Source organism: Mercenaria mercenaria, chromosome 15 (genome assembly GCF_021730395.1).
Source record: "Mercenaria mercenaria strain notata chromosome 15, MADL_Memer_1, whole genome shotgun sequence".
NCBI classification, from domain to species: Eukaryota; Metazoa; Mollusca; class Bivalvia; order Venerida; family Veneridae; genus Mercenaria; species Mercenaria mercenaria.
This window is the reverse complement of record NC_069375.1, coordinates 59,907,288-59,930,350: the sequence shown is the minus strand read 5'-3', so window position 1 is coordinate 59,930,350 and position 23,063 is coordinate 59,907,288. Positions and strand designations below refer to the sequence as shown.

Genomic DNA, 23,063 nt, shown 5'->3' with positions numbered 1-23,063 from the left:
CCTAAAATGTATTTTTATTGCATCTACGTAATGAGTTCAAAAAGTAATTGGTCTAGATCTGTAGTTTACAAATTTTGCTCATTTTATCAACATGATAAAAATACTTATTTTGACTAAATGATTTCTCGTCTCCTCGATAATATGTACTCAGTATTAGTATTTCAACTTAAGAAACATTTTGACACCAAATTTGTGTGTATATAACAGTAATTAGATATAATTCAGGAAAGACAAATTTTTAAGATGTGTTAGAATATTTTTTAAAATCAAATTCCTATTGAAACATAATAAATTTTTTCTTCTTTTGAAAATGATGATGTTTTGGGGTGTTCATTATATTACTCCATGCATTAACTTGTACAATCTACATCATTCGAACTCCAACCTTAATCCTCACTATTTACAAACTTCAGTCTTCGCAGCATTTCTAAAAGTCCAAATCAATCAGCATTTTTCTTTTCAAATTGTATTAACTAGACTATTTTTCATTGAAATGTCTTTTTTTCTACATTAATGTCTGTTCGTATTTCATATCTTTCTCTACCACGAGATACCTACGTTGAGAGTCAATATATGATTTTAGTGGGCTGTTTCTTTACGAACATATAGCTAGAGAATAATAATAATAAATAAATAAATAAATAAATGATAATAATAACTATAGAGAGTCAATTATATTGTTCCCTTTTGAGTAATAAAATTCTACTTAATTTCATAATTATCCAAACCATTGGCACCAGATAACACATAGTATGTACATTTACCTACCCCTAGGTACATTATAAGAACCATGGACGTTAATGAAAAATTATACTAACCCGTTTTGATTGCGTGTTTTTCACCTAAAACTAAAATTCGTTTACAGTACTATGCGTATTGAACATCTGGTAAGTCTTCCATCAAATAGCTTCAATTTATTTTGTTCGCATCAAATATTAACAAGAGAATTACGATACAAGGTTTTAAAATGTAGTGATACTACTCCTAATGATTCAGATATTCATGGTATATTTTGCTGCGACGTATGTTATGTTTACAATTAAGAAATCAGCTGTGCCGTTGACGAAATCGATTTATATTGTGTTTGTTCAGTAACTGAGTTTAATTTATTTGTGTGATCGTTCGTTTAAGAAATGACAAAGAAATATGTTTGTGTGTAAACAAGTTGTTGAAAAATAAATATAAACAATGAGTCGTAACTAGTAAGAGTGTAGGAAATACGGGCCTCAAGATAATTACACGATGCATATAGTAAATAGCAACTAATAAGTATGAAATTAATAATCTAAGAAGTATTGAAGCATTGAAAATATTCAACGCAAATACAACCCCTGGAGGTATTTTGCAGATTCAATGGAATAGAACACCTGGTAGCACTGAGCATATTCAACGTAACTAGAAGCCTTAGTAGCGTTTGAGCATATTCAACGAAACTTGAACCACTGGAAGCGTTGAGCATAATATGACGCACATAGAATTCTTGGGAGCGTTAAGCGTATTTGACGGAACTAGAACCCCTGGAAGCATTGAACATATTCATCATAACTAAAACGCCTGGAAGCGTTGAGCATAATATGACGCACCTAGAACCCCTGGAAGCGTTAAGCGTATTTGACGGAACTAGAACCCCCTGGAAGCATTGAACATATTCATCGTTACTAAAACGCCTGGAAGCGTTGAGCAAATTCGCCGCAACAAGAGCCTCTGGAAGCGTATTAAAGCATTTAACATATTCATCTCGACAAGAACCTTTGGACGTGTTAAGCATATTCAAAGCGACTAATATTCTTGGAAGCGTTGAACATATTCACCGCAGCTTGAGTGACCCCATTCACTGAAATGATAAAGGTACGACTTGGTTTTGTGTGACAGGTGAAATATTTATATAGCCAGCAACGAAATCGCCGTCAATGATTTGGTGATTTGCTGAAAAGTAAATTCTCAGTTTGAGAAAAACACAAATTCAAGTAAAGTTTAATATTTATCACGTTATCAAGATTTGATTTTTCAACTTACAACTTACAAGTTACAAATCACAGTCGCCTTCTTTGCTACATTCATTCATCTTTCAACTAGTGTTGGGTCGCACCAACCTACTGTCTTTGACAATGTGGAAACAAACATCGGAAACGGCTACAACAGTCATTTTGGTTCCTTCGTTGCTCCAGCTCCTGGTATGTCTACTGTACAACCATTCTTTCACATTATTTTTCAAAATATCAAGCACAGTTTGTAAAAAAATGGACAAAGAATACCATTGATGTATGAGACAGACACAATCTGAGTATGGAACAATGAGCCAGGCAGTTGTATTGCAGCTTCAAAAAGGTGACGATCTCTGCGTCCTAAACTACGGCTCAGAGGGACCAATATATGGAAACAATTACAGTACTGCAATAGGAAGATTTTTCAAGCGTGTCACTTGTTCGGAAATATACCAGTTTTACTGCATTGCACTACTGTTTCTGTTTGAAAATGTTATAATTACAATTCATATTTTGATTTCAAAGTCACTTAATTCTTGTTAAAGTCCAACAATACTGTTAGGCCTGTTAAATTTTTGGAACAATATTTACGAAATGATGTATTATTGTATCTTAACCCTGATCTTTAAAGAAAACAAATAGTCCTACAAAACCTAATTCTAAATAATATGCTATTGGTTTGTTTGTTTGTTTTGGGTTTAACGCCGTTTTTCAACAGTATTTCAGTCATGTAACGGCGGGCAGTTAATCTAACCAGTGTTCCTGGATTCTGTACCAGTACAAACCTGTTCTCCGCAAGTAACTGCCAACTTTCCCACATGAACCAGAGGTGATGGACTAATGATTTCAGACACAATGTCGTTATCAGATAGTCACGGAGAACATACGCCCCGCCCGAGGATCAAACTCACGACCCCGCGATCCGTAGACCAACGCTCTTACCTACTGAGCTAAGCGGGTGTGAGGTAGAGTGGCTATTATTTTGCTGAATTCGTTTGGTCCTTTGCTGCCAAATTTACATGAAATGTGATATATGACATGTTTTTCTAGCGTACAGGATAAGTCTGAGTACTTGAATTAGTTTTTCATTTCGTCAAATCGTTCATTTTCTTTTTTTTCTTGACGGAAAATGTTATTTTGGTTTTAATTAAGACAATAATATTGTTAATATGTAGCTAATTCCCATCAAAAAGTTAATAGTGTTGAAGATCATTCTCGATTGTAATCAAATTCACTTCCTAGCAGAACTGCTAGGCGTTGATTGTAAGGCTTGTAAAAATTAGATAAAAGTGTTCGAGTTTCTGGCAGCATGTCTCCAAGTTTTTGATCGGCTTTTGTCCGTTTATTATATTTCGTATTTGATATGATTTCCTGGAACAGTTTCTTGTCTGAGATTGGTCCTGAAAGTAAAAAAGAAAACTCTGTTAAAGTTGTAGTATGTCATTACACTTTAAATAATTATATGGCTTAAAACAATTAGAATACAATGTTTGAGTAATTCAATAACTGTGACATATTGTGTAGTGTTAAAGCGGTCTTAAAGGTAGAAATGGGCTTTGTAAAGCTATTCCTGTAAAGCACATACCAGCCACAAATACGAATGTAAAATATGGTGTTTACGAGAGAAATATTGTTCGATTTAACATGTATAATAAACAAAGGAGAAGGTCAATTAATGTCTGTGTTTTGTGTCTTGTATCTACCCTTACCTATCATATTTTGTGTTTATTTATTTTATCATTGACATGTTTGTTTGTGTTTACACGTGTTACCACGTGCTGCTATTTCCAATGAAATATTCCGAATTAATGACCCCATGTTGAATATGCATTTACCGATTGAAATTATGTTCTAATTTATGTTTGTTCTTACCAAATACATTTGCCAAGTATAAATACTTATCATTTTTGTGTTTCTTAGTCTATAGAGAAATGTGTTTTCAACTGGAATGCATTTTATTTTTTTTTCTGATAAAAACTGCAAGCGAACTTACCAACATCTAAGAACGTGAAAATGTTCTGTAATGTGATAGCCATCTGTTTTGAATATTTTTCCAGTTTGACGACCAAAATCTATTTCCTGTTAAAAGCTCTCAATATGTCCTCAAGAAAAATGTGATAAATTCCAAGCGGTAACCTCACCTGAAAATATGTGCAATTTTAGCAATTACACAGCAGTGCAGGTTTAATTGATACGTGAGATATTGTCTATTTTCGTATTGTTCCGTTAATATTGTTTTCTGTTAGCCCTTGTTCGATTAGCCCGGCTTATAAATCCTAAAATATGGCCGAACCTTGCACATTTTAGTAGAGACTTAAGATAATACATTTCTTAAAGAACAATACCAGAAGATAGATTCTGGATATGGAACACTCGAATCAGTCAAGTGTGAAAGCCTGGGTAAACTGTTTTATGACGTCATCATTAGGACAATTGAATTCGTAAAAATAATTTGATTATGTTCAGCAACGTATAAAATTTTATCGCCCTTTTCTAAATTTCTAATAATCTGGTGACAAAACAATTGGGCTATGTAGAGCTTCTCAGAGTTACATTATTTTAAGAAATATCAAAGAAAGGTTACTTTGGGAATACTTTGTATGAACAGTCATAAATTATCTAAAACGACGTATCACAAATCGTAAACTTTACATCCTGTTTTCAAACAAAGACAAACTTTTTATGAAATAGTGTTATAAAAAAGAGAAGGCATGTGTTCATAATTAGATTATATCGCTTTAGAATTCTTCTGACTATAAATGCCTTTTTGGGTCATTTTAAACTTGTCCACACATACGGGAGAGATGCCTCATATTCTGTTCATTCTAAATGTTGTATATTTCTTTCTTGTGGATACGAACTAAACCTCGTATTTATGTAATAATCAATTCATACGTAGATCTTAATTCGAATTAAATACTTTTCTGTACTTTTGCAGCGATATATTACTTGATAAAACATAACGAAGAACAATGTAGAGTGTGTAATTTCATGACTATTTCGCAAAAGAGCTAGGCTAAGAGATGGCATATATCTCAGTGTTGTTATATTTTCTGGTCCTTCGGGATCATTGATTTCAACTCATTTAGATTTGAAGATTGAATACTGCTTAAGCCGGTGCTAGGGGGCGTGGGCAGTGTTGCATTTTCCATTACTGCTCATGAACAGACTCAATCAAACCGAGTCTGCAATTTTCACTGTATGCCTTGTTCTCGGTGCTTCCGAGGGATCGACTTTTCAGATTTTATGTAAAATACTAAGAAAAGCAGACATTTTCTAATTGTTAAAAGCAAGGAATGTATATAAAACTGAAAGAAGAAATATACTCATCAAGTATATTGTGAGTAAAATGTCAAAATTACAGCTAATTGAAACATGCAATATCATATATATCTTATTCACATCAATGCCTCAGCCCATTTAGAAGCGGCTCAATAAAGAACTTGATAGCTATTTAAGTATCTAGCTCATATTTTAATGTTTATTGTAGTCATTTAAAACATTTTAGAAATCCATTTTTACAAGTGGTATGTGAGATAATGTTTTGGCACTAACTAATGCAAGTTGATCCCGATAAGGTAAAATATCCGGAAAGAAGGTGGAAGGTGTGTTGTGTGTGTGTGTGGGGGGGGGGGGGGGGGGGGGGGTAAGAGAGAGAGGAGGCGGGTACTCATCCGAATATACTTTTTAACTGATGAATAAAACTGAACATTTGCGCATGTTTGAAACGATTTCCTTACTAAATTTCATTTTTAGGGTGTTTATACCTGTCAGAGATACATTATTCTATTATATAAATAAATGAGAAAAAAATAATATAATAGTATAATTGCTTGAATGTTTTTCTTATAGTGTGGCGACTTTGATCTAACATATTATATCATGCATTTCCCCAGTGAGATGATATACTGTGCTAGTCTGTCGTATGACTGTAAACAAAATATTTATAAATGTACTTTTACATATGTTTCTAAGTCAACAAAGTACATGACAGTTTGGACAGGCTACCTCATTAGAATATGTTAAAATTGCTTCTGCATTATAAACGATAAACCTATGTACCATTACTACGACTTTACGTAAAGGTGGAACAATTGGGGTATGGTAAATGTGTATGTTACCGGTTGTGACCAATGGGAAAACTGCATTGTGACACCACATTAATACGTTTGCTGTAGGGTTCCCGAGAATAATAACTCCCAAAATGTGTAAATTTAGACTGAATGTTTCAAGTAGTAGTTATAAGATATACATCACCATCGTGGTTTAGAAATGTATATTTTGGTATGAAATACATGATTTTTATTTAAAGCGCGTGTGAAGACTACCGGTCTCTATAAACTAAACACGTCCATATGTTTCATACCCAGATTTGAACCACTAAACCACAGTCTATTTCTTAATGAAAGGGAATGTAAGATGAACATTCCTATAAATATAAATTTTATAACAGTTTTGTCAGGATTCATTTAAAATATAACAAGTAAGAGCATTTTTATCAAAATAACGGAAGTCGTTGCGCATGAATAAACTTGAGAGTAAACTTGCATCTAATACTATAAATAGAAAGATATTAACACAAAACACTTAAATCCCAAAAATGTTAAAGTTTTATTAAAAATTGAGCGAAATATGACGATTTAAAAAGAAATTTGCTGAAAATATCCTTTATATGAGTTGTCTGCCCCTGACAAGAGAAGGTGCGAAAAGTCAGTGTTCCATATCCAGATTTCTATTTGACATAACCTTCAATCATTTTATGTTCATGGCTTGTCTCTACTAAAAAGTGCAAGATCGAATGACTTATAAGCCGGGCTAGATTAAGAAGGGGACATAATGTGATCAAAGCAACGAACTATGTCGAAAATAGCAAACATTTTAATCAACGCAATTTATAGCACTTAGCTTTTAACAATTTATGAATGACATAAACAGTTTTTTTTTTCATTTTGGATGTCAACAGTATTACAGACAATTAACCTGTATTCCTATGTGTATGAATTAAAAGATAGTTTAACGTACTATGAAACTTTCTCATGTTTCAATCGATTTAGCATATTAACTTCACATACGGTCATTGAAATTTACACAATATTAGCTATATGTAAAAACTGCTAGTCGAAGGCCCATTTAGTATGTTTTTGTACTACATAACTTGGACTGAAAGATCAGTGATGTGAATATGAGTTATATACTACGTATCCCAAATAAATGAAAAAGTCACTATGAGTTTATATATATGGCAAAAGCTGGTTCAAAGCTTGCCAATGCATTTGCATTTGCTCACACAGAAATCAAGTTATGAGAGTCCAAACGTTTAGTTACATCGTTGTTTTCTTTCCTTTTAATGGCGGAGTAATTCATTGTTAAAAGTCGTGTGACATCGAAATTTATTTCTTAAAACAATTAATCTGACTTTACATTGTGAAATTATAGATGTATGAAACATACCTGATACATTTCACGGTAATACATGTTTGGTCTACCGAAGTAAACGCATGCTCGTATGCCATAGTCTTTTAAGCACTGGGACATGTTGTTCGTAGAGTTAACAACACGTGTATGGAAATCAGCAGGACTGTCGTCAGTTTCTTTAAAGAACAGATATTCGGAGTTAACCTAAAATATCGGTACAAAAGATAATAGGTAAGGGTTGATTTCTCTGAAACACAGATTACCACAAACACAGCCTCAGAGCCAGGCATATGCAAAGTAGGCACATAACAAAAAGAAGCTGTAACAGAAAAAAAAATATAGACTGGTTCCTCCAAAAATCCAACAAGGACATAAAATTAGTTTATCTGAAAACAACTCGCTCGATAGATGTCGCAGATAACATGATTTTATAACTTGACGGGAATACTTGATCAGGAAAAAATACGCTGGTGCAAGAAAAAAATGTTGTTCTTTTTTTAATTTTGTGATCACAGCATCATTGTTTGTGCCGTGTGGTGGCCGTAAAAAGTCTCACCATGTCTTCTATCAGAGCTGTTATATTTCGATCTCTCCAGATCGGTCAGCACGACATTTATGTTGCTAGTATACTGATCACTTTTTCCGCTTCAAAATTTCGGCTTGGATGTTTCCAATACTCCCGTTTTGAAAGCTTTATATATGATGCCTGTTGTTTTTTTCTTTATTTTCTTTTGGCAGTTTCTGTGATATACAGGTTTCCTAACCAAGGGTCCTCCCTCTAACTGCCAGTTTGTGAATTCTGCCCATTGTTATTTCGTTTAAGGTAAAGACATTATATATCTGAGGACCGTACGCCGCATTTTAAGGAACTGCACTCTGTGCATCATTGAAGGTTCTAGGTTAACTACATAAAACATCTGTAAATGTTTAGTTCTACCTAACCCGGGACTAGAGGGCGTAGAAGGTAGCTTGCATTTCCACTACTGCCCATGAACAGGCCCAACCCTGCAAAACTTTCGTTTATGTCGTGTTGTTTTCCAACCCTTATATTTTATTTTGTTTTATTTTATTTTATAAAAAACGCTTTTATTCCTTTTACAGTTCAGAGTTATTAATGAAATAAGGAATACAAGAAGCATTTTCTTAAAAACGAAAGCATATTGGAGGTTCTTAAATTGTAATTTTTTTGCTTCTTACATTTCGTAACAATCACTTTTTATATTTTACTATATTCTATGTTGTGTTGATATTCAAGAACAATATAATTATTATCATGTGAAAAAAGTCAGGTTTTAAGTTATCAGACCTGTCTACTGGATTTCGAATGGCCACGATTATCTTAGCATTCGGATTTAAGCGTTTAATCAAGTCAGCGTTTGTATATGGGGGTTCCGTCATATTTCGCCATATTGCTTCGCTCAAAAGGCCTCTGTGGTCCCATATTACGGAAGGAGTAAAATCACCTGGAAAAGAAGAAAAAAAAACAAACAGATATACTATTAATTATAAGGATTTCAAATGCGTCTTGTTTCCTTATTTCGCTGCGTTGTTTCAAATCATATCGACTTGAAATAAAGTATGCTGACTCATCAAGATTGAATGGCACACGAAGATGTCATGCACATACTTTCAGTCATTAGTTTGGACAAGAAAAGGCATCGTTCTTCCACAAGATGCACAGAGATATCAAAAAGTAGGTCGTGTTTTTTAGCTGGCAATATTCTATATCCTACTTCACCTAAGGTATTACTCCATTTATAAAAACATTGTTTATGAAAATGCGTCACAAATAAGCTTAATTACATCTCTGTAGTAATGGCGCAATGATATGATCATGTCATTAATGTCAGTAGGCTGAGATAATTAGTTAAGAGAAAGTCTAAATTCAGCTTTTTAATTTTTGAACGCATATAACCAACATTGCAAAAAAGTCTCAACATCAATCCCTGGCATGAAAACCAATATTCCTTACTTATATTCAGAAGTCTGGATAACATTAATTACCCAGAAAACGGAGATTCCACCATATGCTGTACAATGGAATTTCTAACAGAACTTCAAGTAGGCACGGATAGAGCAGAAAATTTGGAGCGATACTGCAAAGGCCACTGTCATTTTGTTTACAAGATTTAAATCAAAAGTTTCTATTCGATAGTTGGTGATTCAAGACTGATCTGAAATGTGTACTATAACAAGTACATGACCTAGCACCAAAGTCATGTTTTGATACAGCTTAAAGATCACCAGGCTGATGTCTGGGATAGTAGAGATGAAATCACGACAGCAATTGGCTAAGTGTGATGGTATGTCCTTCCAGGGTTTAACGTTCAAAATAACTTAGAAACACTTCTAGTGCTTCACTCGGACCTGGAGTTTTTGTAACAATTTTGTAACAAACTCTCTGTTTTGTAAAAACTTATCTGTTGATGTTTCCATGTACGATTTCCGAATTGCGAGTTTTTGGACTAGATGACTGTGAATAAAGTTTTCTACTTAGCTCAGTAGGTAGAGCGTTGTTCTTCGGATCGCGAGGTCGTGAGTTCGATCCTCGGGCGGGGCGTTTGTTCTCCGTGACTATTTAATAAACGACATTTTGGTACAGAACCCAGGAAAACTGGTTAGGTTAATTGCCCGTCGTTACATGACTGAAATACAGTTGAAAAACGGCGTTAAACCCAAAAACAAACAAAAATTGTCTGTATAGTCCATTAACGTTTTATGATCAACTTTATGGCAGCTTGAACAAGGGGCAATGTAGAAAGGTAGAAACTACGCTACCCTCTTTGATTGTGTCCGACGGAAGAGGGAGAGGACTCTATGATAAGCAGTTTTTAAATCCAACCAGGACTGAACTGTTTTGATACCTGTCTTTCGGCCTGTTTCGTCGGGCCCTTAAGGGTGTTTCTCATGTTACTCTGTCTTCTGCAAAGGCATTGAGTATATACGTTTTTGGTTCTTAAGGTTTGCTTTTTTTATATTTATACAGGATCATTTTTGTGTTTTACATGCCATGCCTTTTTGTTTCCATTACGTGTCTTAGAGATTCACCTGGCGGGGATTACTTTTATTTACACTGTCCTGTGTCTTTGGAACATGGTGGGGGTAAGAGTGAGGTTGGGTGCGCACCATAAACCGGTTTAAGCACCCCAGTGGTGTTTTTGCCACTGACCGTTCCAAGGCGGTGCCCCACTGTGTTCCTTTATTTGTTCGTTTTATCCTCGTGTGTTTGCTTTGTATGCGAGTGCGCGCTTGTGTGTGTTTGTAGTGTGCACGTCTGTGTGCTGTGGGTTTCGTTTTGGGGAGGCTGTGTTTTTGGAACATGGCATTCCCTGTTTGATATTTTCTTTGTTTTGTTTTTTTTGCTCTCATACCGTATACAAAATTCCATCGGAGAGCATTCATTGTTCTCAGTAACGGTAAAGTATTTGGCGTTAACTTATTGTACAGTATTTTCGGTTGTAATTAGGAATGACTGTCGACGGAATGACAATGCCCTACCTCACGTATTTATTTAAAGGATATTTAACTTCTTAGCTAAGACTTTGACTTGTAAAACCAAGTTGTAAAACCAAGTCTGTCGTGCGTTATGTTGGACGCTGACGAAGTCGTTCATGAACCGTAACAAAATAAGGAACACAATTTTATTCCGATTTCTAAAAAAAAATAGTCCATACAGATTTTAAATAAATTTTACAACAGAACATACTAGTATTGATATTGTAACATTAATTCACTAAGATATGGTTAAAAAATGTTCGTGAAATGTAAAATGTGTACCATCAGTAAATCAAAATATACTACTAAAATCGAGTCTGCAATTTTCACTGTTTGCCCTGTTCTCGATGCTTCCGAGGGATCTACTTTTCAGACTATAATTACTCTTAAACAAAAAAGAAGCATAGTGTTGGTTTCTTAAAAACAGAGTAAAAGGTAAGTAAACAGGACGTTTTTGCATAATCTGTAGGTCCGCCTAAAATAAGATTACACGACAAATTGTGTCGTATTTTTTGGGCATTCCTATAGGTCGGCTAAATCAGGATTCATGATTTTGCTTTTATCGGTTTTATAAGATGAATTTTAAAGGTAGAAGATTTCCATAAAGTACGAGACAAATCGCTTTGTAGTTAAATTTTGAGACGGACCAGCATAGAATTTAGGAAAACTTTGTTCTATTACCAAAAATCGCGTTGTGAAAACCTGTTCGTGTCAAAATCCCAGTTATGTCTGTGTTCACGGTATTTTCGAAGACGTGCAAGTAATCCGATAGTGCGGGTAGATTTTCTGAAATTATACAAGTACTTATTTTAGATATTCACTATACTGTTAGCAACTTGCGCACGCCTTTCCAAAAACATAATCTTAATTCAGTCAATATAATTACTATATTCATGTTTGATTACTATATATATAATGGTATGAACTAGTAACCAACAAGTCCAAACAGGAGCTCTCATTTTTACTGACATATGTCCCCGAAATGTCTGCGCATAAAAATGCCTGAATGGTTTAGGGATGAATAAATTTGTGACCTTGACCTAAAGACCCGGATCATAAGCATGACACATCTTCTCTATAGTTAGCATTTATGTCAAAATATTTTCAGATCCCTTGATAAATGGCAGAATTATGGACCTTATAAAAACACCCCATGTTAACATTTGACTTCTTAATGTGACCATGACCTTGGAGCTAAGTGTCTGGATCTTTCCTACGACACGCCATGTTGTTATTGGGAACACTTATGACAAGTAATGCTAAAATCACATTTTCGATTTCAGAGTTATAGACCGGACAAGAAACAGACCATGCTAACCTTTAACCTCAAAGTGTGACCTTGATCTGAGAGCTACGGGATTGTGTCTCGCACATGACATATCATCTTATGATGGGGAATATTTATGCCAAGTAATTGTAAAATCCCTTGATGAATGAGTTATAAATCGGGCGCGAAACAGACACTGTTAACATTGGACTTTTTCTATGTGTAACACCGTTGGAGCTATGGGTCTCGCCCTTGCACTTTATACATCGTCTTATTACGGTAAACATTCATGCAAAATTATTCTCTAAAATCCTTTTATGTATGGCAGAGTTATTGACCAGACATGAAATAGATTCTGTTAACATTTGACATCTAATTGTTACCTTTGAGCTGGGTGTCTGGGTTTTGTGTATGACACATTGTATGTATGCATATCTTAAATTAAGTATAAGTTATTGAAGTATATAATAGATCATCTGCATTTTATACTCATATTTATATTCATGTGTACATTTAAAACAACAACAGTCTAAAAGGAATATTATTAACATAATGATATAAACAACGAACCAAAGCGACGCCTGGCGATCCAATGATTGCCTTTTTGCACGTTGGCAGATATCAGAGGATGCTTCACTATTCTTCTGTACAAGTCTGATGTTCCACACTTCGGCACTCCCATTAAGTAGAAATATGGCAAGCAGTAGAGAACCGACTTCTGTCTCCAGCAAGGATTTTTGTAGTTCCCGAAAAAGAAAAATTTTCCTCTAAAAAAATTTATTTTTATGATTGTTTGGGGTTTTGACTTGAGTCTTTTTGGGCTTTTAATTTAATTTTTATTATTTTTTAAATTTCAAGTGAAAATTATTTTTATATTGCAACCCCACTTCAAACGAAAAAACCCAGTAACCCAACATTCCTGAAAAATCTGATAGTATCGAACAAGATTTTTGACACTTTAAAGTCTTTTTAAATCATTTGGGAAACAAAATACGTTGGAATCAAAATCGACAGTCCAAAATCAGGCACCGGAAAAAAATTCTACAAGAATAATTATGGGCATACAAGTTTTTTTAACCAAATATTGGGCCCCTATTTCTAGGGGGGATATCCTGAACTCGCAAATTTGGCCGGTTCATACAAAAAAACAAAAAAAAAAAAAAAAAAAAAAAAAACTTTAAATTTGCTTTTGGTAAAACTTTAAAAAGGGAGAAACTAGCTTTTTATCTTTCTCTTATTTCTCTTTGCGTTTGGGTTCGTCCAGTACAAACCTTTTTTCCCCTTTCAAGAACTGCCAATTTTCCCCCCCATGAATCAGAGGGGAAAACTAAGTTTTCAGACACAATTTCGTTAAATAAAATTATCAGGGAGAACATGCCCCTGGGGAAATCACCCGCAAACCCCCTAAACCGTAAACCAACGATCTTACCTATGAGCAAGCGGGGGGTTTTTTTAAACCTTTTTTGACATTTGTACAAAAAAAAAGGGTCTAAAAATAAATTGATAGTACGGGAGTTTAATCTAAATTAAGCTAAAATAAAACAAAATATTTGACTTATTTTTAAAAATTAATACATTCTAAGAATTTAAAGCTTCCCGGTTTTCCTGGTATTTTAAAAGTTAATTTTTTTTTCTATTTTTAACTTCCCCCGTCTTTTTTCCTTTTTTTGCTTTTGTTTTGGGCAAATAATTGATCCACGGGAAAATTGAAAGAAAAAAATATTTGAAAAACGCACATTTTCGCGGGGTAAAAAATTTCACTAATTTAAATTTATGTTTATTCGCGAGGTTTAATTTTTCGCAAAATTTTAAAAAATAATGGTATCCTGTTTGAATTAGAATTATACTATTAGGGTGAAAAATTATGCGAGGATTAACTTTCGTGAATATGGGACCTCGCAAATTATAGCAAAAAAATTAAACCAAGGTTTTTAATGCTGAAAAAGGCCTAAAAAAAAAAATATGTGCTTCTTTGATACCCTTTTAAATACTTTTTCAGGTTTTCCCAAAAAATTTTTCCCATAAATTTTGTGCATGAATAACCCTCTAAAATCGACAGCAATATGCTTTTTAAGATTTCCTTTTGAGGGGGGGTTGACTATAGGGAAAATTTTTCCTTGTAAAAAGGGCATGGTGTAGCAAAAAAAAATTTGGTAACCCCCGGGGACAGAACAAAGTTTTGATTTGATTCGAATACCTACAACCTACTATACAACAAAGTTTTCCAAAAATTTTCCGGGAAATATGGGGTTTTGAAATTTTAGGAAAGAAAATTTCTACTACTTGACAAAACGAAGTAATAGTTTAATCCAAAACCCTTTATTAACACATGTTGAATAAGTTCGATTTTGTGTAATAGGGAAAAGAAATTGGGAAAAGTGGGTGGGAAATATTTTTATGTAACTTGTTATTCTTTTGGGGTCTTTGGGTTTTGTACGGGTTTAATGCGATTAGGGGCATTTAAAGGGATATTTAATTTTAAATGAAATAAAGAAGAAAAAAAAAACCCCAATTTTTGGCGGGTTGAATATGCTGTTAATAGGTTTAATATAGTTTTTTGGTTGGGGTAAAAATGCGTACATATCTTTACCCACTACTTTTGTATTTAAAGTCAAACTGAACAATGTCAAAAATTTACAGCAAAAAAAAATTTTTGTGGAAAATATGGCACGCTGAAAATTTTTCCTTAAAGAAAACCCGTCTAAAAATTACCTACAGGTGTTTTTTAACTTTCATATAATAGTCTGTTTCGGGATTTGTGTGTGTGTGTGTGGGGGGGGGGGGGGGGGGTATTAAAATTCATAACTTAAACATTATCAGTATCAGAAAAAAAATTGGGGTTCCTTTAAAAAGCCGTTGCTTGACATGAGGGGGAAAATTTTGTACTTTACTGAACACTTTTCTAAAGCGCAAATTTAGATGTAAGCACACGCCCTCTAGCACCGGAAGTCAAATACCCATATTGAATAACTTTTTATGATCCTAAAGGACAAGAAAAAAAAAACAGAAAAAAAACTAATTTAGAGGACTGCCAGAATTTAATAGCCGCCACACAACAGTTAAAGATTGCTGTTTTGACAGTAATTGAAATATGTAATATGATCCCCTGGAAGCAAGGAAAGGCAACCAAGGAAAACCAAAGCAGACTCGGTTTGGCTGTGTCTGATCAAGAGAGGCAAGGGAAATGACACGCCCCCATCTTTGTTAACCAGGGAACTTAGAATGGATTCCTTAAATTTTTTAAAACCAAAATAAAAAAAGAAACATAACATTGATTCCACGTGCGGGTCACGTTTTACAACCGCCACACAAAAATAAGTATATTCTGTAAGAATATTTTTTAAAGCATGGAATTTAGACTAAGAACTCAGCCCAAAGGTGAGGGTTGTCAAAGATAATTAAATCGGGAAAGAATACCCCTTTTTTTTTGAAGCACGGGAAATTTCAGCCAAGAAAAAAAAAAAATAAAAGATTTGGGGTTAAATTGAATCTGGGGTTTCTGAGGAAAAGAAAAATTGAAAACTTTTCCTTACATCCAAGTCAAAAAAAGGCGAAATGCTAGAATTTGGGGCAAAAATTTTTTCCCAATAACAGTTTTTTCAAATTTTTGGATATTGAAGGACAATCAAAAAGGGAAAAAAAAAAAAAGCAAAAAAAAATCATGGTCCCCGGGAAATTCGAAAAAGAGTTTTTGCCCTTGAAAAGGGCCATTTTCCCCCCAAAAAAATGCGTTTTAAAGGGAGAAAAATTTCTTTTTCGAATCGGTGACCTATGTTTTTTAAATTGCTTTTGTTTGTTTCTTAGATTTTGCCCTTTCAATACCCAAAGGGTTTAAAGAAATTTTTTATTGGGGAAAATTTTCGCCCATCTCATAAAACGGGGGAATTCTAGCATACCCTTTAAGTGAAACTGTGTTTTTGATAAACTTTAAATCGGCTCAATGTTTAGATTAACAAAAAATTTCACGAAACGGGTTTTTTTATTTAAAAAATACATTTAAAAATTTGTGTTAAATCCCCACCTCTGAACAAAGCCACCATACTCAAAGACCACATGTTTTGTTTCCCTTTTTAACACGGACAGTTTTTTTTTAAACCCTGCGAAAAAAGGGCCCACCTTCCAAAAAAGACCACTTTTTGGTTTCCCCCAAGGGGGTCTTTAAAGACAGGTTTTTCCTGTTTTGTGGGAAATTTTCTTTTAAAGAAAATAAAACGCAATCAAGAAAAATTAAAAGAACAGCAAAACTGGGTTTTCCCGCCCTGTTTAATGAGAAAATGACCCCTTGGGTAAAACCTTAAAGGTCCACAAACACTGGTTAAGCGAAATTCCCCCTAAAAAATTGAATGGACGATTCCGAAAGGACAAAAAATAAAAAAAAACACTTAGCCCAAAGTCGAAGAACGAATATAATGCGCTTGACTACGCTTAAAAGAAGTGTTGTCCCTAAAATTTTTAAGCGAAATCCTATACCATTATATATTAAAGGGAACTTCCCCCCAAAGGCCCCAAAAAATTTATAACAACAGTGAATAAAAGTACGGGGTTTCATTGTACACTACCAATGTTGACACAATCTTTTTTTTTTTAAAAACGACAAAAAAAAAACCCAAAAAAACCCAAACGCAATGTTTTAAAAAAGACAAAACCAACGCTTGCCTGATAAAAAATTTTTTTAATTTTTTCAAACCCTACAAACGGAAAAACAAATGTCCCAAAGCTTAATTATAAAAATGATTATTTTTGTTTTTTTTAATTCCTTTCTCTTGAAAAGGGAAAATTATTTTAAATTTTTAATAAGTCACACTTGACTGAGTATGATTTTTGAAAGTTTTTTGTAATTACAAGCTGGCCTTTAAACTCCGTAAACCTTAGAAAAAACCTTCTGACTTTAAAAACTATTCTTTCTAAATTGGGGGGGACTAAAGGGGTTACACAATACTAAACTGGGGGAAATGATTAATTGTTTTCTTTTTTTTCCCTCCGAACAGAAAAAAAGTACTTTCCCACCGGGATAGAAAATTCAGAAAATTTTAAAAAGAAAAACAACTTAATATTATCGAAACCCTTTTCAAATGCAGGGTTTATTTTAAAAAAACAAACCCCCTTGCGACCCCTCTAATTATGTGTAAAAAATTTTCCACAGGGTTTTTAAACCAGGTCAATGTCTTTTTGCCGTATTTCCCTACTGAAAGGGGGAAACCCGTTTTAATTTGTTTTTGGTTTTTTAAGGGTTTAAATGTTAAAAAAAACTAGCGTAAAAAACTTACAGGTCTGATTTTTTTTGGGCAGTTTTAAACAGACTTGAAACCCAAAAAATTTTTAAAAGATTTCTTTTTTATATTTATATAGAGGGGCCCAAAGAATAAAATTTTGGTATTTTTTTTAACTTTTTTATTACTTTATATCAGTGAGAAAGTTTAAAAAATTATTGCAACAGCTTATATAAATGGGGGTTAAAAACATTGAATCAATTTTAATAAAAAACGCGTTTGTTGTTGGGCATTGTCGAGAAAGCTACATGTCAATTTTAAAGACAAATTTAAATGTGCGAATGCAAACAAAAAAGAGAAATTATAATAAAAAATTAACTTTTTTATATTAATTGAAAGAAAAGTAAATTAAAAGGTTTCAGTGTACCCTTGTATAGAAAACCCCCCCGGGGAACACAAAAATTTATTTTTTTAAAACCCAATAGAAAAATTTTTGTTTTTTTTTTTTAAGTAACGTTCTAAAATCCTATTTACTAGTATTGGATAGTCCAGGCGTGTTTTGTTTCAGTAGGGGGCCTCCGTAGCCGAGTGGTTAAGGTCGCTGACTTCAAATCACTTGCCCCTCATCGAGGTGTGTTTTAAGCCTCACTCGGGGGCGTTGAAATTTTTTCATGTGGGGAAAGCCAAACAAGCGGCTTACGGAAGGTCGGGGTTTTTACCCAGGTGGCCCCCACTTTAAGAAATTTAAATCACGTAGGGGGACCGGGGTATTTTCCCTTTACCATTAAAGCTGGAAAATGCCATAGAATATAGTGTTGTCGGTGCGACGTTAAATCCTAAAAAAAAGCTTTGGAGACGAAACCTTAAAGTGAAAATAAAACCCGCAAACTAATTTTCTTTTGGTTTAAGTGCCCCCAACACGACAATAAACAAATAACAATTTCCAACTTTTATACTTTTTTCAAATGTAACTTTTTAAAACCCAAACCCACTAAATTTTTGTCTGTTATGAAGGGAAAAGAAAAAAAAGTTACAATTTGTTTACCTTTTAAAAGGCCCGGTTCCGAAAATGCTTGTACAGAAAGAAAAAATATAAACCAAAAAAACTGTACGGGTAATCAGTAAAAGGTTTTTCATTTTCCATATCATATTCAAAAACAAAAGGAAGAACATCAGAGAAACCCACAGTCTTACAAATGGGGGATACAAATAAAAAGATATCCATTCTGTTTCAATAAAAAAATTTAAAAATTTGAGGTAAATGTGCGTTTTTACTTTTTCTTTTTCTTTTCCTGCGGAAAAATCACGTATCTCAATGTACTGCTTGGCGCATTTTATTATTGGTTTTTGGGTTTTACTGTGATGTTTTATTAGTTCAATTTTAAAAACGTCCCACTTATGATTTAAATGCGAACTTGTCTCCTGCGGGTTCGAGATGGGAAAAAAATTAACTGTTCCCGATTTAATTTTAAAAACCCTTTAATTTGTTTTTTTCCTCGAAATCAAGTTTTCTTTTAAAAAGAAAAAAAAGCCCCGGTCCCAATCAAATTTCAGGACTGAAAAAGCCACTGATGATTTTTAAAACCAAATGAAGAGATTTGGGGTAAGGGGCAAACATTCAAACCCGCGCAAATGTTTCATTTCTATTTGGGTGTTTAAAATAAATAAATCCCAGACCCCTGGCACTAGACCAGAAAAAAAAAGCCTCGTACATTTTATACCATACCCTTTGGGATTCTATAAGAACCATTTGGGCAGAACGGGGGAAAATTTCACAAAACCCCTTTCAATCGTACATTTCTCACCCTAAACGCGCAGTTTTGAAAAAAATTGGAATTTTCAAGGGAAATTGAAAAGTGGGAATTTTTCATACATCTTGCATCAGTCAAAATTGTTTCCCTTTTTTTATATTTCAGGGAAACTGCACATATTTTTGCTTGGTTAAAAGTTACAGGGAAAAAATGTTTTAGAGGTCCAGCAGTGGGCCTTTTAAGGCGAAATGTAAACAAAAAAAACCAGAAGGGAAAATATTCAATTTTTATAAAAACTTTGAAATGATGAATGAAATTCCCTCTTTGATCGAGTTTGAATTTTTTTAAAATGGTACAAATTTATTAAAAAATTTTTTGCACAAATTTTTGTTTCAAAATTTAAAAATTTTAGCGTTATGTGTAGTTAAAAAAAACGACTGCATACCAAATTTTTACATCAGCCAATAAACTGTTTTGAATCTAGACGGAACTTTAATTGGGGGAAATTTTTAAAAAAGTTTTTTTTTGTAACGTTGAAAAACTAAAACTACGGACCCTTTCTCAAGAAAAAGAAAAATTGAAGAAATGTGACCCGTAACACCCAAAGGAAAATTTAAATTAAAAAACTTGTTCCCTAACCATTTGTTCACCCTTTTCCAAACTGCGTGTTTTAGATAGAAATGCGCGATTGGGAAAAGGGTAAGTTTAATTTTTCCGTTCATGGCCACGGTTCTTTTTAAAAAAACCCAGGGGGTTGGGGAAACATCCACTGGGGTAACCCGGGTTCCCCGCCGCTCGCCAGACAAAAACAAAAAAACCCCTGGAAAAAAAAAACCCCTTGTAAATGGGGAGGTTTGAAATGTTTTATTTTTTTCTACTGATTTAAGCAATCCTTGCAATTTTTTTGGGTTTTAATTAGGGGTGGAAATTTTACCCAAAGGAAACCCTGGGGGGAATTTCCCCAAATTCATTATTTTACGATTTCGCTTCCTGATTTCACGAATTTTCCCCTTTTGAATTCCCGAATTCACGATTTTTTTGCTTCCTGATTGCACGAAATTTTTACCCTTTATGAATTTACGATTTCACATTTCTACTTCATTTAATTCCCAGAAAATTTACAAAAAACTTCCACGATTTCTTTATTTCACGGGTTTCAAAGATTTCATGATTTCAGATTTTCCCCTTCATGAATTCAGATTTAAAATTCACGAATTCACAATTTCCCCTTCTGAATTCACGATTTCACGTTTTCCACTTCACGAAATTTACATTTCACAATGGGGGAAAAACGTGAATTCATAAATTTAAATTGTGAGATCGTGAATTTTCCCTGGGGTGGAATTTGTGAATTGTGAAGGGGGAAATCGTGAATTCAAGAAGTGGGAAAATTTTTGAAATCGAGGAAAATTTGGGAAGTTGGGAAAACGGGAATTCATGAAAGTTGAAAATTTTTAAAAAGTGAATTCAAGAAATGGGGAAAACGTGAATTTAGGAGCAGAAATCGTAATTCATTTAAGGGGGAAATCGTAAAACAAGGGAAAACGGGGAAAACATGAAAAACGTGAATCAAGAAATCGTGAAGGGTTTTTTGTGAAAAATTTGTGAATTCATGAAGTGGAATCGTGGAAAAACCCGGAAGCAGAAATCGTTTAATTCGTGAATTTTATGAAGTTTGGAAAAAACGTGAAAACCCCTGAAGAAAAAAACGTGAAATTTTTGAAATTTAAATGTCAACGGGTCTTTTGTAGATATGGGTTTTCATTTTTTTAACTTCCGGCGGAAAACGATTTTTATATTTATTTGAAAAAAAAAAATTTTTTCAGTCTGAAAAACTAAAACATTTTTAATTTTTTCGCAAAATTTTTTTTTTGTTTCCAAACTGTGAAAAATTTTAATGATTTGTGAACAAATTGGGATCTTTTTGAGCAATTTGTGAAATTTTTCCCCCTTTTTAGTTCTGTCTAAACGATAAAAAAACCGTTAAAAAATGTATGGGTGAAAAAAATAAAGACTGTTTGAAAACGGCCAGTGGTTTTTTGAATAGACAGTCTTTTTAACTAGGGTATTGGGGTATCGAGAATACAATGATGCATTTTTTAAAAACCGTTATGCTATATTGCCCCAATGGGTCCCTTCTTGTGTAGTTTTGGATATTTTTAACCCATTTGTTTTTGCAATTTTTTTTTGTCGTTTTTTTCTGCATTCCTTTTCGTATAAAAACGCAATCAGTAAACAGATACTTTTATAAGATTTCCCCATTGGGCAAAAAAGTAATTCTGGTTGGCCCTTTTTCAGTTTGTCTGCAAATCCCTTTTCTGGGCCCGTAAAATTACATCCAAGGACCAATTTTTGCCCCAAAAATCGGTTTTCTAGGCTTTTATTTAGTTAACGTATTTTGGTCCGGGTCGTAATTTCTAAATGCACGGGCCAACTGTTAAATATCTTCACATTTTCAAGGGGCCCTACCAAATTGATTAATATTTTTTTCGAAAAATTTCCAAAAAAAAAATGGGGGCGAGCGAGCGTTTTTTTCTTTTCCAAATTTTTATTTTTTCGAGGCGGGTTTGCTTTTACATGGGGGCGAGGGGGATTTTTTTTTTTTTAGTTATGATTATACATGGAAAAATTAAAATTTTTTTAAAGGAAAAACACAGAAAAATTTAACATTTTTCAGTTGACTAAGACAGTAGATAAACTTTTCTGTTTTTTAAAGCCCACATGAAGGTTTTGCAAGTAAATTTTTTGCTAAAACTAATTTAACACTTTGTTTTTATTTTGGGTTTTTTAATTACTGGGGGGTGAGTGTCTTATTTTTAATTTTTATTGTTCTACATTAATCTGAAAAACGTGCCCATTTAAAGGCAGAGGAAAGAGGAATAAATTTTTAAAAAAACCCGGCACCCCAAATGGGAAAAACATATCTTCAAAAAAAACCCGTTAGATGGCTTCGGGCACAGGCAACTTTGTTCCCAGTGAAACCCAAACGGTAGGGTTGAGGGGAAAGAATTTAAAACGTTGACCAAAGAGGGCCAAAAAGGGGTTGGGCACCCAAATGCTTTTACATTGTCGAATCCTTTGGGAAAAATTTCTTTAAAAGATAAGCTTGCTTTAAATTTTTTTGGGAGGGTTTTTAAATTTCAGTCAAAAATGATAACCGAACCCGGGCAAAAAAAATGATCCCCCAAAATGGCCCCCTCTTTAAAAGTGTTTTTTGTTGTGCTTTGGGTTGACCCCAAAAAATTTTGAGTTGGGGGGAAGGCCCCCTTTTTTTTTTGTTTTTTTCTTTCAATCAATTTTACAGCCCAATTTTAAAATTTTTTTAAAAAGGGGAAAATTGGGGGGTTTCAAAACGACAGAAATTATTTTTTATATTACAAACTTATTTGAAAAGCTAAACATTTTTAAAAATGAAAATATGTATTTTTTAAGAATATCTGACGCCGTAATAAAGAAGTTACGTTTTAAAACGATTTGGGTCCCAGGGGCAATTAATGTGATGGTCATTTAGGATTTGTGAAAAAAAACTTTTTTTTCAAGAAAGCACTGGCTTTGGCTCTGTTTTTAAAGTTTTTTAACAAAACCCCAAGATAAAAAAATTGGGTTTTAAAAATTTTTCTGAACAATAATTTTTATGTTTAAACCAATAAATTTTTAATTTGAACCCCGTTTGGGCCCTGCCCGTCTTTCAAGCGGGGTTTGTTTTTTTCACTGTTAATTTAAAAAATCGTGAACGTGCCTACTTCCCTCACCTACCGGCACATCGAAGGCCATGTGTGGCAGTAGCACAGACACTTCAGATTTAAAAAAATGATGAACAACACCATAATTCCTGACTTTTTGAGTTTGTGTCATCAGCTACATGTATTACGAACGCATGGATTCCGATCAATATCACTTTGACGCATTAAAACAGCGATAAAACCTGTTTACCGTTATC

The 23,063-nt window shown here is 33.7% G+C and overlaps 1 protein-coding gene across 1 annotated transcript in view; it reads right to left on the bottom strand.

Annotated features, from left to right (window-relative positions):
- Positions 1–1,119: 1,119 nt before the first annotated feature.
- The window catches only part of LOC123562270 (carbohydrate sulfotransferase 15-like), a 26,747-nt gene continuing 4,803 nt past the window's right edge, over positions 1,120–23,063 (bottom strand). Inside the window, exons 2-8 of the mRNA XM_053524274.1 lie at positions 12,733–12,929; positions 11,577–11,681; positions 8,659–8,863; positions 7,849–7,867; positions 7,437–7,604; positions 3,979–4,003; positions 1,120–3,385 (exon numbers count right to left, since the gene is read on the bottom strand). Of these exons, the coding sequence (XP_053380249.1) occupies positions 3,195–3,385; positions 3,979–4,003; positions 7,437–7,604; positions 7,849–7,867; positions 8,659–8,863; positions 11,577–11,681; positions 12,733–12,929 (910 nt within the window). The 3' untranslated portion in view covers positions 1,120–3,194. The remainder of the gene's footprint in view (positions 3,386–3,978; positions 4,004–7,436; positions 7,605–7,848; positions 7,868–8,658; positions 8,864–11,576; positions 11,682–12,732; positions 12,930–23,063) is intronic.